General features: G+C 34.9%; 1 protein-coding gene across 2 annotated transcripts in view; it reads left to right on the forward strand.

Annotated features, from left to right (window-relative positions):
• The first annotated feature begins 6,073 nt into the window (after nucleotides 1-6,073).
• Nucleotides 6,074-16,968, forward strand: part of b4galt1l (DP-Gal:betaGlcNAc beta 1,4- galactosyltransferase, polypeptide 1, like) — a 28,938-nt gene continuing 18,043 nt past the window's right edge. The window contains exons 1-2 of one of the 2 annotated variants that reach the window (XM_067389844.1): nucleotides 6,074-7,046; nucleotides 9,332-9,567. In XM_067389844.1, the coding sequence (XP_067245945.1) occupies nucleotides 6,773-7,046; nucleotides 9,332-9,567 (510 nt within the window). In that variant the 5' untranslated portion in view covers nucleotides 6,074-6,772. The remainder of the gene's footprint in view (nucleotides 7,047-9,331; nucleotides 9,568-16,968) is intronic. The other variant, XM_067389854.1, reaches the window with a different exon arrangement.

A 16,968-nucleotide genomic window follows, 5' to 3' on the forward strand; every position in this document is an offset into this window, starting at 1 on the left:
ATTTTAATGGGGATAGTTTTGACAATGGTGTTTTAACCATATAGTTGTCGTGTAAACGTACCCTCAGTCAAACTCAAGCAAATACAAACACATAAACGAGACATAGGCCTAACCCTGGCAACACAAAGCCAGTCAGTCAATATATATAAATGCTGAACATTCATTAGATACTCCATCAAAAGGGAGAACACAGCATTCAGATCATGTAGTTACAGAAATAAATGTATATTGTATACAGTAAAAAAAATTGCAATTAAATAAAAAGTATAGTAATTGTAATTTAATAAGGTGAAAATATTGTATACCGTATTGCAAGTATTGTATTGTATTGAAAATTGTATGGTTTTGATTGTCTGCATATTCAGCACTTACAAACTGTAAAAATGCCCAAAAGGTCAAAGAATAATCTAAATGAAAAGTATACAGTAGGCCAACACTAAAAAAAAGTTATCAATGAGAGATTTATTCTGCCTGAGGACTTTGTCCACATCACAGGCAATGATGTCCCTTTTCTTGCAAATTAAGGGAAAACCCTCTGTTGTGCCGGATCCAGCCTTGACAACTCCCTTTCTCATTCTTATTCTCTTCCTCTTCATCCTCGTCCACCACCTCTTACACATACTCTTCTTCCTCTCCCTCTCAGATTGTTTCCATTCATTGTTTATACCAACATTCAGTGCACACATACCTGTGCACTCCATATTTTGATTTTGGTTTGATCACATCATTAGAGACAAGTGTGAGCAATTCTGAGTCATTGTGTGTAAACAATGTCTATTACAAGATTTTAATCTTTATATCCATGGATATTGTTTGTTTGTGTATATAGGGGAGAGCGGAGTAAGTGTCACATGGGTCACACTCTTCATAACTCCAAAACTAGAGGCTCTATGTCACATAATGCACAGAGACGAGAAGGTAAGATCCAAGCGCAGCTTTTAATAGGACAATCCAAAATCGTATTCCAGAAACAGGCAAGGGTCAAACTCCACAGAATGGTCCACATTAAACAGAAAACCAGGAATACAAAGTGCATACAACACAAATTAACAATCCACAAACAGGGGCAGAAACAACTCAGTATAAATAGACAGACACTAATGACAAAACTCAAGACAGCTGGTGCAATGAAGGGATAATGAGTCCGGGAAGTGGTTATGGGAAATTAAATCCAAAAGTGAAAAACAAGAGTCCGGGTTGGAATGCCCTCTAGTGGCTGATTAGGGCACTCCCACTAGTGATCATTACACTGTATCTCAAAAATCAAATAGCCACTTTGTGTGACTTCTTCTTCCATAGTCAACTTCCTGGTCACATGTGGTCAAGATCGCTCTAATCTGAGGTTAGCACAATTTTCTTATTTTTTGGCTTAAAAGGTAAAAAAATTGCACTTTAAAGCAGAACTAAGTAACTTTTTTTACCTTCATAAATAGTTTTCTAAGTCCTTACGATGGTTAATTGACTTGTAGTGGTGTGTTTGAGGTGAGCACTAACCCCCTCTGGCACGTCTACGCCAGAATACAGCACTTGCAACTTGAGCTGCATCGACCCGACACAATCTCGCCTCATGTTCACGTTCACGCGAGAGTGACAAAATGCTTTACGGTAATTCAAAAACAATGTATATATTATGTCTTTATAAGACAATTTCGAAAATTACCCACCTCCATTCAGTGTACTGTATTTGCAAATTACCCACCTCCTCTTTCTTGTACTGTATTTGCAAAACTACTGCGTTGGCGAGTGTTGTAGTCGTTGTAGTCCAGAGCTGCGCTTGGAGTATTTATGACAGTGTCATTCACTGAAGGAAACTGTAGGGGGAGCTTCGCGAATCTTAGTTCTGCTTTAAATTTTATGCAATACAACTTTGTTAGGTATGAATGTTAAAAATTATTATTTTGCACAACATGGAGACAATAATGTGTCTTTTGATACTTAGCTATGTTGAGCTCACCTTGTGATTTAGCCAACATTAGCAAACATGTCAGTTTGGGGCAAGTTGTCTCAATGACTTTGGGGCAAGTCGTCACATGTGACAACTTGCCCCATTACAAATAAACACATTGAACATGCTCAAAAAAGAGGTTCAACATGTTAAGTTAAGCGAGTTATCTGCAGCATTCCATTCAATTATCATGGCTCTATGGGCAAGCTAGAGAAAGTTTGAGTTTAAAGTTCAAAGTAAAGTGGTCTTGCCACTTAATGTGTTTTGACTGAAATGTGTATTGTTTGGATTGAAATAATTGTTTTTCCAAATTCTCTACGCATGATTGTTTATATTTCCAGTTCTGGTTTGAATTTAAAAATTAAAATCAATAATAACAATTAAAGGTGCCATCGAACGTTTTTTTACAAGATGTAATATAAGTCTAAGGTGTCCCCAGAATGTGTTTGTGAAGTTTCAGCTCAAAATACCCCATACATTTTATTTGTTATTAATTTTTTTAACTGCCTATTTTGGGCCATAATTAGAAATGCGCCGATTCAGGTTGCGGCCCCTTTAAATGCTCCACCCATGGAGCTCGCGCTTGCCTTAAACAAAGTGCATAAACAAAGTTTAAACAGCTAATATAACCCTCAAAATGGATCTTTACAAAGTGTTCGTCATGCATACTGCATGCATGCATTGGATTATGTGAGTATTGTATTTATTTGGATGTTTACATTTGATTCTGAATGAATCTGAGGCTGTGATCCGTGGCTAACGGCTAATGCTACACTGTTGGGGAGATTTATAAAGAATGAAGTTGTTTATGAATTATACAGACTGCAAGTGTTTAAAAATGAAAATAGCGACGGCTCTTGTCTCCGTGAATACAGTAAGAAACGATGGTAACTTTAACCACATTTAACAGTACATTAGCAACATGCTAACGAAACATTTAGAAAGACAATTTTCAAATATCACTAAAAATATCTTGTTATCATGGATCATGTCAGTTATTATTGCTCCATCTGCCATTTTTCGCTATTGTTCTTGCTTGCTTACCTAGTCTGTTGATTCGGCTGTGCACATCCAGACGTTAATACTGGCTGCCCTTGTCTAATGCCTTTCATAATGTTGGGATCATGGGCTGGCATATGCAAATATTGGGGGCGTACACCCCGACTGTTACGTAACAGTCGGTGTTATGTTGAGATTCGCCTGTTCTTCGGAGGTCTTTTAAACAAATGAGATTTATATAAGAAAGAGGAAACAATGGTGTTTGAGACTCAATGTATGTCATTTCCATGTACTGAACACTTGTTATTTAACTATGCCAAGATAAATTCAATTTTTAATTCTAGGGCACATTGTAGTTGTGTTCTTATTTTTAGATAATCTAGTGTGACAACTTACCCACCAATGGGGCAAATTGTCACAAGCGCACACTCTATTCAACAGTCTACAACTCCGTAATGAGATAAGATATGAAAATGTAATGAATACAACATATGTGCCCATGACTTCCTTCTTTCATTTTTGGTATGACATATATATATATATATATATATATATATATATATATATATATATATATATATATATACACACACACACACACACACACACACTTTTCACGCTGTCTAACATTTACTGAGCACCATATATATATATCAGTGTATATATATATATATATATTATATCTACACTGATGTTGTATGTTGCTTGCATTTGATCATTTGATGTGGTTTAGATATATTGTTGAAACTTTTGTGATCTATGATTGGTGGAACTATATATATATATATATATATATATATATATATCAATATATATATATATATATATATATCTATATATATATATACACACACACACACACTTTTCACGCTGTCTAACATTTACTGAGCACCATATATATATATATATTAGTGTATATCTACACTGATGTTGTATGTTGCTTGCATTTGATCATTTGATGTGGTTTAGATATATTGTTGAAACTTTTGTGATCTATGATTGTTGGAACTGATTATTGAAACTGATGCCCACATGTAGAGTCAATAAAGAAATTAATGGAACTTAACTGCGTTCTCATCTATGTCCCACAGTGATTCATTCATCAAACTATATTACAACAAACATAAATGAAAAATTGAAAGGTACAGTAAACTACAACTATGATATTTAGGAAAAAATACTTTTCATTAAACTACTCTTAAGTAGTTTTCTAGTTAAAAGAAATGTTCAAATACCAAATAATTGAATATGAACTTGGTATGCAACGCAATAGAGTATACTGTGAAATACAGCACAATAAAAACAAGCAAACAAATAAATGCATTAATTTAATCATACTGCATCCTCTGCACCTTCAGCCAGATTTCATTACAGTATATAGTACTATAAAAGTTTATTGGAGTTCTGACAAAAGTCTTTCAAAAGACTACCTGCCTTAGGCAGTCATCTCTCAGTTCTGCAAAAATACAAGACGTAAAAAATGACTACAAATAAATAATTTTAGTGCATACACACTAAAAGTGGTACTTGAGGCCCATTCACATATTTTTTTTTTTTTTTTTTTCAATAAAAATGAAGAAAATATGCTAAAAAGTGTAAATAAAGTGTGTTTAATAAAAAAGTGTTTATTGGTTAGGGCAGGGGTAGACAACATCGGTCCTGGAGAGCCACTGTTTACTGTTTTGCAATACAAGTAACTGTTAGGCCCATAGACTGTGGTTAGGCCTCACAGTGTGAAATGTGTTTTTTTTCAGTGAGTGAGAATGTGTTTAGAGTTTCTCAGAAAGAGTGCATGAGATGTGCAAACGGCCGTCTAACTGCCTGAACTTGTTTGTGGTTTTAGAGAAAGTGATTTGAGAGAAAGTGATGTTTGACTCCCTGACAAATTATTTCTGCCTCGTTGAATTCGCTACCTGATTGCCTAATCCTAACCCCTCCCCCACACCTAATGCTAAACCTACTAATAGGGGGGTAATAAGTTTAATTTAATTTAGTTTTGCAGAAATCATTAAGAAAATTGGAATATTAGTGAAAAGAACAGGTGAAATGTGTTAAACGTATTGAGAACGGAATGAATGGTTTTGGAAATTGTGTCAAATGAATTAGCAAGTAAGAAAGCTTTGCTAGGGGGCGCTGTATTTTACAATTATGATGTAATATTCCTTTTTGACCACAAGGCTGCGCTAAACATCTACGTGAGAAGCACTTACCATTCTACATGAAAGAAAGAAAGAAAGAAAGAAAGAAAGAAAGAAAGAAAGAAAGAAAGAAAGAAAGAAAGAAAGAAAGAAAGAAAGAAAGAAAGAAAGAAAGAAAGAAAGAAAGAAAGAAAGAAAGAAACTGGTAAGTATCATAAACGTTAAGAATATATCTTTAACTCACACATAATCATATTTTCACCACATATTAGTCATTTCTATTAAGAAAATTACTCATATTGTCTCATATTATAAATCATGATCATATGTAAACATGGCAGTAGTCACATCTGTGACCAGTGGGCAGGGTTATTGTAGTTAACTAAAACTAAAACCATAAAAACATTCTGTTACTTGAAATAAAATAAATGTTAACTGAAATAAACTTTTAAAAAATCATGTATTTGCTAAGTCAACATTTCTAACTTGATTTACTAAATTTAGGCCTACTAAAATAACAAAATCTAAAACCGAAATAAAAATGAATAAAAACTATACAGACATAATAATTACAATAAACTAATAAAAATGGCAAAACCACACAAATTAAACTAAATTACTAAAACTTTAAATGAAAAATATAAAGATAAAACTAATTCAAAATATTAATAAAACTCTCAATGATTCACATTATAAAATAGGCCTAGTAGATTTCAAGTATTGTTAGATAAACAAAACCAAAGTATAAGTAAACATATGGATTGAATTCTTGGATTACATTTCTTTATTCATTTTAATGGATCTTCTTGGCCAACCAAGCGATTTTTGACTCGTACTGCTACGTTTGACTCGAATGCTTTTATTTTGAAGCTGAATTTGTTCTCACTGTAGCTGGCTTCATTTGATGACGCAACTCGCTCTTCCGCTAATCTACAAGTCATAATCAACAACAAATCCGCCTGCAGAGTCTATCCAGCTTAAACTGAGCTCTTCCATCAACCGATCTAAAAGCTAGACCCGTTACGGTAAGGGCTGGTTTGGAATATGTCCGGAAACTTATCGCCATCTCCCTCGCGATATCTGCTTGTACTACAGAGATCTGTCATGTAAAACATTGGGAATCGGGAGAAGTTGTGGTTTTTAAGAAGATTCCTTCGGCTGACGTTTAACTTTATTTGGATGTGAAAGAGAGTTTTACTTTAGTTTTCGTGACTCCTGTAAACTTGACAACGGACTTCATTTTTGCGTTCATACACGTTTAAACGTCAGTCATGATCGGGACTGAAGTTCAAACTTCGGTTTTTGGATAGTTTTAGTCGTAATAACGTTGTGGTTTTAATTCAAGGAAATAAGCCAAATGTAGGTTATCGCGTGTTAGGAGAACTGAGCTAAGCTGTTGAATTATTTAAGATAATGTGGAATCGGTTGAGACATTTATATAAATAAATATATATACATATTTTACATTTTATTTTTTATAAGTAAAACAGTATCTGATAGGGAATTTAACTTGTAATTTAGTATATAAATAAATAAATATATGTTCTCCAAAAACCCAGGAAGTGGGGACATACATAGGAAGTGACTGGGTTACATTGTAAATAACTTAATTATTTTTAACTTAAAACTTTTATTTTGTTTAAAAGATATATATACATATATATTTAAAAGCGTATCCAGGATTTCTAAAATGCCGGATGCGGCTGTGAATTTCAGTCTTTTGCACAGGACTTGCTCTCTTGTGGTGGTGTTGTGTTTACTTCACATTTCTGTAACAATAATATATTATATGAGAAATTCAGATTCAAGGCAGGCCTTCGTACAAAACCAGCAAAGCCCTCAGATCCATAGGAAACTGACCGAACAGAAAGTCACTACAGAGGATATCAGACCGCCATCTCCGATTAATGTCACAAAAACTGAGAGAAAGCTGGAAACATGCCCTGACAATCCCCCTCACTTGGGTGAGTTGCTGTTTTAAAGATCTATATTTGTGCAAATGGAGTTAAATATGTTGAAGTATATATTTATTATTATATTGTTTATTTAGAATACATATGGTGTATAAAAAAACCTGTTGTCAAAGCTGAATTTTTAGCGTCATTACTCCAGTCTTCAGTGTCACATGATCCTTCAGAAATCATTCTAATATGATCATTTGATGCTTAAGAAACATTTCTCATGTTCAATTTTGAAAACCGTTTTTGTTGCTTAATATTTTTTTGGAAACTATGATACACTACCATTCAAAAGTAAGTAAGGTTAAAATAAAAGATGTCAATTAAAATAGCTGGTGTTAACCATTCTATTTATTTATTTTTTATTCTAATTTTTATGTGCTCATCTGATTAGTTGGGTGAGTCTCACAAAAGACATTTTACATAAAGAAAATGAAGGACTTTTAATTGTTTTTATACCATGAGATTTTCTTCATGACAACTGCAAGTGGAAAATAGGCTTGACTTTCAAAATAAACATTTTCATTTTGTGTTTAAATATACACCAGGCTGTTCTGGACAGAATTAATTAAATTCACCCATTTCTGTGCGTCTTGGCTGGTTTAGATTGGTTGTTTACCTTTTTTTTTTTAATTAAATAGTCTCTTTTTTAAAAAAAATATAAAGAATACAGAATAAAGAATCATTTTGCCAATGTAGTATTATTCGGCAGAGTTTAGTATTTCTGAGAAATTTGTGTTTGTTGTAAATGATGTGACCTGCCACTTTGTGTTCTCTCAGTCCAGATTCCAAAAACAAAAGCATGTTTTTACAGCTGTCCAGTCTCTGGATGTTAACATTTACCCCTCTGCGTAACTTTTTATTGACAATACATCAATTTCTTTTCTCGCATAAGTATTACTTTTGTAGTTTTCACTAGAGATACACCGATTGATCAGCCAGGGATCGGAATCGGCCGCTTTTCCTCATGATCGGCCCGGATCGGTGATCAGTCTCACTTCTTACCAATTCCGAGCCGATCTTTTTTGTTACCAGCGGCACAGGCAATAACGTCAAATGCGCGTTCTCGCTCTCTTCTCTGTCACGGTGAAGTGACACACACCCGCGCGGGCGCCTCGACTCATTCGCTCCGGTTAAATAGTGCTTACTGCGCATACATTTTAGTAATTCCCGCAGGTTTCGCGCTCACACCGAAAGCACGCGCACCACTAACAGGCCATGCTCAGTCTCAAACAGAGACAAGTCAAACAGAGTCACAGGTAACGTTACCAAAACGAGTAGCATAATGCGCTTAAACTGTCAAATACATACAAACGTATGTCAAAACCAGCGGCACAGGCAATCTTGGCGAGTATATAGATAAACACAGTCAGGTTTGAATCGTTAAATAGCTAAGAAAGTGAACCCATGTTGTGTGTGACAGTATTGGGTCTGTTGAACATTGTTCACAAACTCTTAAAGGGACAGCAGTCCAATATTCCTGCTGCTGTCTGTCATGTTAATCAAAGAACAAAAGTAAAAGAAAATCAATTTCAGCTCTTGACTGAATACGTTTTATAACTTTAATGGTAATGGTAAGAATCTGTAATGATATTTACAATAAAGACTACAGAAATTAAGGTAACCAATGTAAAATAACACTGAATGTTTTTTTTTTTTTTTTTTTTTTTAACATTTGATTACTTTAATTTCTGTAGTATTTCTTACCTGAATAGAAACCCAGTTAACCCAAAAAACTTCAAACTTTCATAGCTCTCTTTATTCTATTGCATTTATTTGAGCTGTTTATATTTTATTACTGACTTTTACTTTTTTTTTTTTAAATGAAAATAAAACTTTGCATTGAAGAAAAGTAGATTTTTGTTTGTATATGTTGTCAATTATAGTTCTTAGAAAGAAAATCGGTATCGGCCGATCTCACATCGGCCAAGAAAATTGCAATCGGTGCATCTCTAGTTTTCACATTATCCACTGATGCTTGCTGATTAATTTACTTCCTTGAAGCGCTGTGTCGTAATGGAAAAAAAGAGAAGCTTTGTGTTACTCTCTTATTTCGTCCTGGATATCTTTCTCTTTTGTCAGACAATATTGACACTGCTGCTTGGAGCAACAGTAGTATGATAATGTAATTGGATACCACCGTAGTGCGACGAATAAGAATGAGTTCTCTAAGGAGACATGGTTTGGTTGGTTTTTAATGGCTGAAATCATCCAGTCCCAATATTTCAGTTAAGAAAATAAGATTTATGTCTCCATAATAAAGCATGTAATTTGTGTCTTGGTTCTTCTAGTGGGTGCACTCCGGGTTGAGTTCTCTGACCCGGTCACCCTAGACCTTGTGAGGTCCGAGAACCCTGCGTTGCAGCCCGGCGGCCGCTTTAAACCCACAGACTGCATTGCCCAGCAGAAGGTGGCCATGATCATCCCCTTCAGGAACCGTGATGAGCATCTGAAGTACTGGCTATATTATCTGCACCCCATCCTACAGCGCCAGCAACTGGACTATGGCGTCTACGTCATCAATCAGGTTGGTCTTTTAACCAGTGCAATAAAATCTTTGACCTGTTGGCTCCTGCAAATGCTTAATCTGTAAGCACACAAGGGTTCAAAGGCCTGCAGTACAGCCTGATGTTATCATTGAGTCAGAGGTTAAATATCTGTGCTTGTTTGTTAACACTGAAAAAAAATGATTGGTGTAGGATTTCCTTTGAAACAGTTTTCACTTAGAAATTGCTAGTAGATTTCACAAATACTTGTGAAGAAATGGCAAGTAATAGACTGAAATAGAATAAATAGTATTTTTCCTATAATCTTTATTTACAACTTTGTAAAACATTTTTTTACAGTGTAAGCATTTAAAAAAAAAAGAAAGAAAAGAAGTCTGATCGAATGCAAATGTATAATTTGGCTACACCTATTGCTCTCTTCAAAACTCTTCAAAGAAGAATAACATAACATGCCAAGAGCTCTGTTTGTATATGTCATTTGTTTGGATATTATGGCTCAGATAAAGAAAGGTAAACATTGATGGCTGCTTGACTTTATTTAAAAGCTCTTGTCACTTTGAAAGTAAACTGTATCTTGAACTATAAGACCTGCCGGTGAACACACCAACTCATTTGAGTTCAACTTTTTGTTCTGTTTGTTGCCAGTAATGATGAGTTTCTCTTAAAGCTGTGTTTCGTAATCTCTCTCACTCCTTTAAATTACATTGTCTACTCCCTTTTGTACATCTGGAATGTAAACTCTTTGTTACACAGGCGTGCCGGGGCATGAAGTTTGGCATGTGTTTTGCTAAGTAAGCTCTTTTCTCAAAGTCCTCATTTGTCTGTCATTGGCCAGTTTGAGAAATGTAGCCCAAAGTATGTTGTTGTAAAAACGCTTTTAACAGCAAGACCCAACTGTGCTTTTTTTGTGTGTGTGTAGATTGATTTTGTAGATTTCAAATTTTTGCATTGGCAATTCTTGACATTTCACATTTTGATTTCGCTACCACAGTAAAAACTAATATCCAGCTGAACACATTCTGAAAACATTTGTTATTTCCTTTACATTTTGTATGTAATTTATTTTAATGTACATTTTTACATAGATTATTCTCAACATTGTTTTAACTACTACACCAAAAATGAAAATCTAACTGAACACTTTTTTCAAATTTCCTCAATTAGTTTCTTACATTTTGTTAATTAAATTGGTTTAAATTATGCCATGTAAACTCCCATAGTTTCTTTTATTAAAGGTGCCCTAGGACACTATTTCAGATGTAATATAAGTCTAAGGTGTCCCCAGAATGTGTCTGTGAAGTTTCAGCTCAAAATACTCCATAGATTTTTTTTATTATACCATGTTTTAACTGCTTTTTTTTGGGGTGTAATTAAAAATGCGCAGATTCAGCGCGTCCCCTTTAAATGCTCGTGCTCCCCGCCCCCAAGCTCGCAACTCGCATTAAACATTGCATAAACAATAGAATAAGTTCACACAGCTAATATAACTCTCAAAATGGATCTTTACAAAGTGTTCATGATGCAACATATCAGATCTCATAAGTATGGTAACTTTAACCACATTTAACAGTACATTAGCAACATGTTAACAAAACATTTAGAAAGACAATTTACAAATATCACTAAATAGATCATGATATCATGCATCATGAACAGTTATTATCGATCCATCTGCCATTTTCGCTATTGTCACTGCTTGCTTGCTTCTTAATACTTGCAGAACGTCTGATGATTCGGCTGTGAAGCTCCACAACGTTAATTCTGGCTTGCCTTGATCATGGGCTGGTATATGCAAAAGTTGGGGGCCTACATATTAATGATCCCGACTGTTGCGTGACAGTCGGTGTTATGTTGAGATTCGCCTGTTTTTCCGTGGTGTTTTTCACGCACGAGATTTACATATGAAGGAGGAAACAATGGTGTTTGAGGCCCATGGTATGTCATTTCCATGTACAGAACTCTTATTATTTAACTATGCCAAGGTAAATTCAATTTTTCATTCTAGGGCACCTTTAATACATTTTCATTATCTAAATTATAGAAATAGAAAAATAAAACAAATACTTAATTATTAAACATATGTTATACACTTTATTTCCATGTTTCAAATATTTAAATTTTTATTGTAAATAAATGCTTTTCTGATCTGATATGATTTTTATTTTTTTATTTTTTTTGTATTATCAAATGTCTTTTATTAATAAGAGAGAGCAGCCAATATAAAGTGGCTAACATGGCTACAACTTGACCAACCTACTAATTTAAATTTGTCGACGGAGCCTCTTCTCGTCGACTATTAGGGGGCAGGCAGCCCTACTTTTAATATCCCTGCATTGAGGGAGGTATGCCATGTACATTTACATTTAGTATTTTAGCAGAGGCTTTTATCCAAAGCAACTTACAAATGAGGAACATTGCAAGCCAATTTTGCAATACACAATGCCAAGCTTCATGTGTAAGAGTAGAACAGAAGCTGGAGAACTCCCAGTACTCCGATTAGTGAATATTTAGTGGATGGTGTTTTTCTTCTTCTTCTTTTTTTTTTTCTTTTTTCAATGGACTCAGCCATTTATATTTGATCACCATAATCACCATAAATATCTGGTTGCATCCTTGAGTTTGGGAATTCTTCGGCTATTCTGGAAGAGCATACAGCTAATCAGTGCTAAACCAAGGTACATTACATAGTAGTTCCCCAGACTGTGGTAGAGACAGCTGCTGGTTGAGGTTGGGCAACCTTTCAAAAGAAGTTGAATGGCCTGTTGTCATCATTTCAGTTAAAGCCCATAACATTCAGACTGGAACGAGGTGAGACAGAGTCCTGTGGTTCTTGTCTCTTTTATTTGGGACACACGGAGAACAGATGTCTTCATTGAGTCCATTTCAAACAGTCAACTATCAGTGGTTTTGGAATTTTCCAAGTAAATGAAAAGCCTAATGTGTATCATTCTTTGCGGCTTTCACTAAAAGCGTCCTAATATGCTCGCCAAGAAGGTCTTGGACCTGTTGGCGGTCTTCTCTGAGTGTTTTCTCAAGTGTTACATGATTGTTCTTTCTAATTATTCTCTTGCTTTGTTTGCCACCCCCTTTCTTTTCTCTGCACCTTGCATTTCTTTTTTCACCCTTCCATACTACATTCCTTCCCTTGTTCCTGTTCAAACCAAAAACCCTTTTATGCGCGTCAGAGGCCCTTGCACTCAGGAAAAGGTGAGACGTCTGCTTGCTCTTTCTCTGGCCAATCACACTACGCTTCACTGGCTGCGTCTGACGAATGGTAATGTTGGCTTCTTGATTATCTGTTTTCTCTTTGTCGTTTTCTTTTTCCTTCCTTGTTTGCACTCTCTTAAGTTCCTCATTTCCCATTGATGGCAGTTTTGTGTCAAATAGCTATGTTTTGTATTACAAAAGAGTAATTTGATCACTTTATCTAATCTTTTTGGAAGACTGGTAATTTTTTAAAGTTTGGTTTTCATTTATTTTCTTCTTTATCTGTTTATTTACTGATGAAAAGTAATATTCATCCAAAAATGACTCTTATCAGTAGTCACCCATATGCTGCTAATTTTTCTGTCGAACACACAACAAAATTATTGAATGAAAAATAAAGTAATTACAGAATTTTTTAAAATTGATTAGCCTGTATTTATTTTCTTTGCTGTAAAGCAGGCCCTATCTTTCGTCTGTCTGTCTGTCTATCTATCCATCCATCCATTGTTTTATCTATCCATCTGTCTGTCTGTCTGTCTATATGAACAATGAAGCTCTTCTTCACTTTGAGTCCTTTGTGTTTTGATTCCTCAAGAGTCTTAATCCTACTTTTTTTAGTCTGCATTTTAAACTCCTTTAAAAGTGAATGAATCCTCCAGTGACGCATTGCAGGCCGATGATCAGATCTGGGTGTTGACATGTGAGAATGCTGCATTATGTTGACTGAAAAGATAGCCGTAGAACAAGACAATCTAGTTATTTAAAGCGGAGTCTCGCTCTGAATGCGCAGGTCACATCTTCTGAATCTATCATGGATGTCGTCTGCTCCACTAGAACAAGCACACCTCAGTTCGTTCATGGCAGCTTGTTTGAGTTTCCTGTGTGTTATAAAAGAGTGGATGGCTACTCTCTTTTGGGTCATGGGGGATAACAGATAGCTCTGCACCCCTGAGGCTCCACCCTCATTAAATTTCATTCCATGAGCTCAAGTGCCGCCGTAATGCTCTTCAGATGTAGAAAAGGTGGGCTCTAGAATGGGATCGCATCCATTAATCATGAGTCAAAGGCCCAAAGCCAGTGAAAAGATTTGAATGACAGTGAGTCACCTTGGAACTTGACATTTGGACTTTTCATGATCTTCTTTATAAAAATGTATCATGGTAACCATAGTTCCACCATTGAAGATGTCACATTTACTACTGTTATATATTTACGATTGTAAGACCTTTTTTATTCTCAGCCAAACCCCTTTGACCTCAAATATTTACATGAAGTAGTACCCCCTGAAATTTCAATAATTTAACACATTGCATTATCACTCGCAGTTCTCTGATGTTGTATAATAGTCATATGACATGCAGGTAAACAAATAAAACATTAAAATATTTTAGTAAGTGTTATATTTTGATTCTTTTTAGATTTTTTTTAATTTAACTTTTTTCATCAACTCGCAATTCCCAGTTTGTAAAATTTAATATTTAATTTTTATATGATCTTCTACAACCACAGTGCTTAGAAGCTTTCAAATTCTTTGTCTTTTTGTTTATTTTATGCTTATTTTTAAATGGCAGTGGTGGCAAATACCACATTAGTTTTATTGTAGTAACAATAACTAGCATGTTTTGGCTGAAACTATGATTAACATGGTCCATTTTTGTTAAAAAATGTCATTATTTATCATCGTCAACCATGGCGTTCTTATGTTAAATTAGAGTCATCTTCCACAAAAAGACTAAAAAAGTAGTTGCGGTATCATTACTGTAGAGACATTGCATTATGGGATTGATTTTTTTTTTTATTTATTTTTTTTATGCTCATTTCAAGTTTCTAGATCAAGCAAATACATTTGAACTTCTCTCCCAATGCGTTTTATGTGTTTTATGTCTAATAGACGTTTGAGTGAATTGGTGTGTACTTTTAAGTTTTTGTGAGTTTTGCTTTTCAAGCATCAGTTTGCCTGTGACCCTGTGAGAGAAGATGGATAATATATTCATCATAGGGGTGTTCGATTCAGTGTTTTTCGGAGTCAACGCCGATTCCCGACTCCGTCTGTAGGAGCGACTCCCGGAATCGACTCCTTTTTCTCCATTTACTTTGTCAAAACAGGGTCGGCAATAAGAATACATGATTGACTTTACCTTGAAACGATGACCTAATTTTAAAGAGGCAAAAGTCAAGAGAAAAATACTCGGATAAATCTCATTTCAGAGTTAAATAAATGAGAGAGAGAAGGTAATGTTTTTTAAATTAATTCATCTAATTCATCTAAATGTTTGGGTGAGGGATTACGTTCAAGATACTAAATATAATATCTAGTCTAAATGCATACAATAATGTACAGTCAGGGCCTTTTTGCCACACCTGCAAATGGCCATGACTTTAAAATTTACTGGCCATTAATATATTTTTTTAACGAGCCATGAAACATAGATTAATCCTTATGAAGATACAAAAGTAATTCAGTCAAGAGCAAGAGTCTTTGTCTTTTGTTGTTTGACTAACATTAAAAACACAGACAGCAGCAGGAATATCAGACTGCTGTCACTTTATTTTTTTTCAACTGCTTACACACAAAATCCTTGTCACACAATTTCTGAAACCTGACACTCAAACACCAGAACCACTCACTAAATCTGCAAAACCACACTAATCCTCGGCCTTCAACTTAGTTTTCAGCTTCATAAAACACTTTTTTTTTTCTTTTTTTTTTTTAAAAACACAACACCCAATTCTCTATGTAACACGCACAAATCTAACAGGAAGTATCTTGATTTCCTTTTTGCAAACACAGGTATTGTTTCTGTCCAACTACACATGGTTGATGCATTTCTTTACTTCCGTACTGTGTAATACTGTATTCACCACCACAAATGCTTACAGTAAAAAATAAATAGTTTGGTTTCAATCTTGCTTGCGTGTTTACCATAATTTTTTCTAACATCTCTCTGCCAATTACTTTCAATCTTGTACAGAAATGTACAAAGGAGCTCATGAAAGAAGAGCTTTAGGTTTTGAATAACTGTATTTGATATATGCAAAAATAGAATATTATGGCAAAGGTGTTTGCAACGTAGGACAAATGTTTGCTTTTGAGATGTGTTTGTGATATTTTGAATGCAGTTCTTCATTTTGCAAGAGATGTGAGGCGTTATGCATTTTGTGCGTGCATTTCTTGGATTTGTGTGTAAAGTTTTGAAAAAAAGAGGCAGTTTTGAAAATGTGTGTAAGCAGTTGAATAAAACTGTTAGAGCTGCATGGATCCAATATACTGTTACTCATGAAATTTATTTCTCAAATGTTAACGTTCATTTAAGACACAAGTGACTGTAAGGAGCCTAGTGCTGTTCGGCCATCCTACAGCACGCCCCGCCGGAAGGATACTTGCCAAGACAGGCATTTTGAAATAATTTTTTAATTAAATATGTCTGTTTAAGCGCAAGAAGCCCTGAAACACGGCTCAGTTTAGTATTTGCGTGCTGTCTGAGACACAGCTTTCTGGGCAAGCGCTTAGGATTTTTGCAAACAGAAAAATTTTTCTAAAGAATGGAGTTCCCTTTTGTGTCGTCTTGAGCTGGAATATTTAAATTGGCATGGCTTAATCTTTTGTGACGATGCACTGTCCCAAGCGTTGTTCATATTCATTTTCTCACAATTTTTCATTCTTAGATTTAATAAAATTGTTACCATCCCGCTGGCGATGGTTTCATATACTTGCCAACACCAATTTTTACTCTCATTTGGTACTTGGCAAGTGTTAATTTTAGGCCCCTTGTATGCTTATTAATGTTTATTCTTGTTGGCAGTTTTTTTTTAAATTACCATTAAAAATTAGGATACCATGGCAAACCAAATTAATATAAAACTGATGAAACTACAAAGCTGTTGTAGTAAGTAATTGTAAGAAGTATTTGGCTGTTATTTAATTGTAAATAAGCTACATATAGGATAAAACTATGTTACTGTGACGTTGTTCCTGCGACAGTTCCAGCTCTCTAACGCATGAGTGAATGATTTTAGACACTGCAACAGAGTCGACAATGAGTCGATTCCTGTGCTGGAGTCGACTCTAACACTAAGGGTCGAGGAATCGTCTTTTTCTGAGTTGACTCCCCATCACTAATTTTTCGCCAGAATAATCAAAACATTTGTGCCTGTGACAAGAATAACTGGAAATTGGAGCGTGAGAAGATGGATAAATGATTGTTCGTCTGTGT

The sequence above is a fragment of the Chanodichthys erythropterus genome, chromosome 1 (assembly GCF_024489055.1).
Source record: "Chanodichthys erythropterus isolate Z2021 chromosome 1, ASM2448905v1, whole genome shotgun sequence".
Lineage (NCBI taxonomy): Eukaryota > Metazoa > Chordata > Actinopteri > Cypriniformes > Xenocyprididae > Chanodichthys > Chanodichthys erythropterus.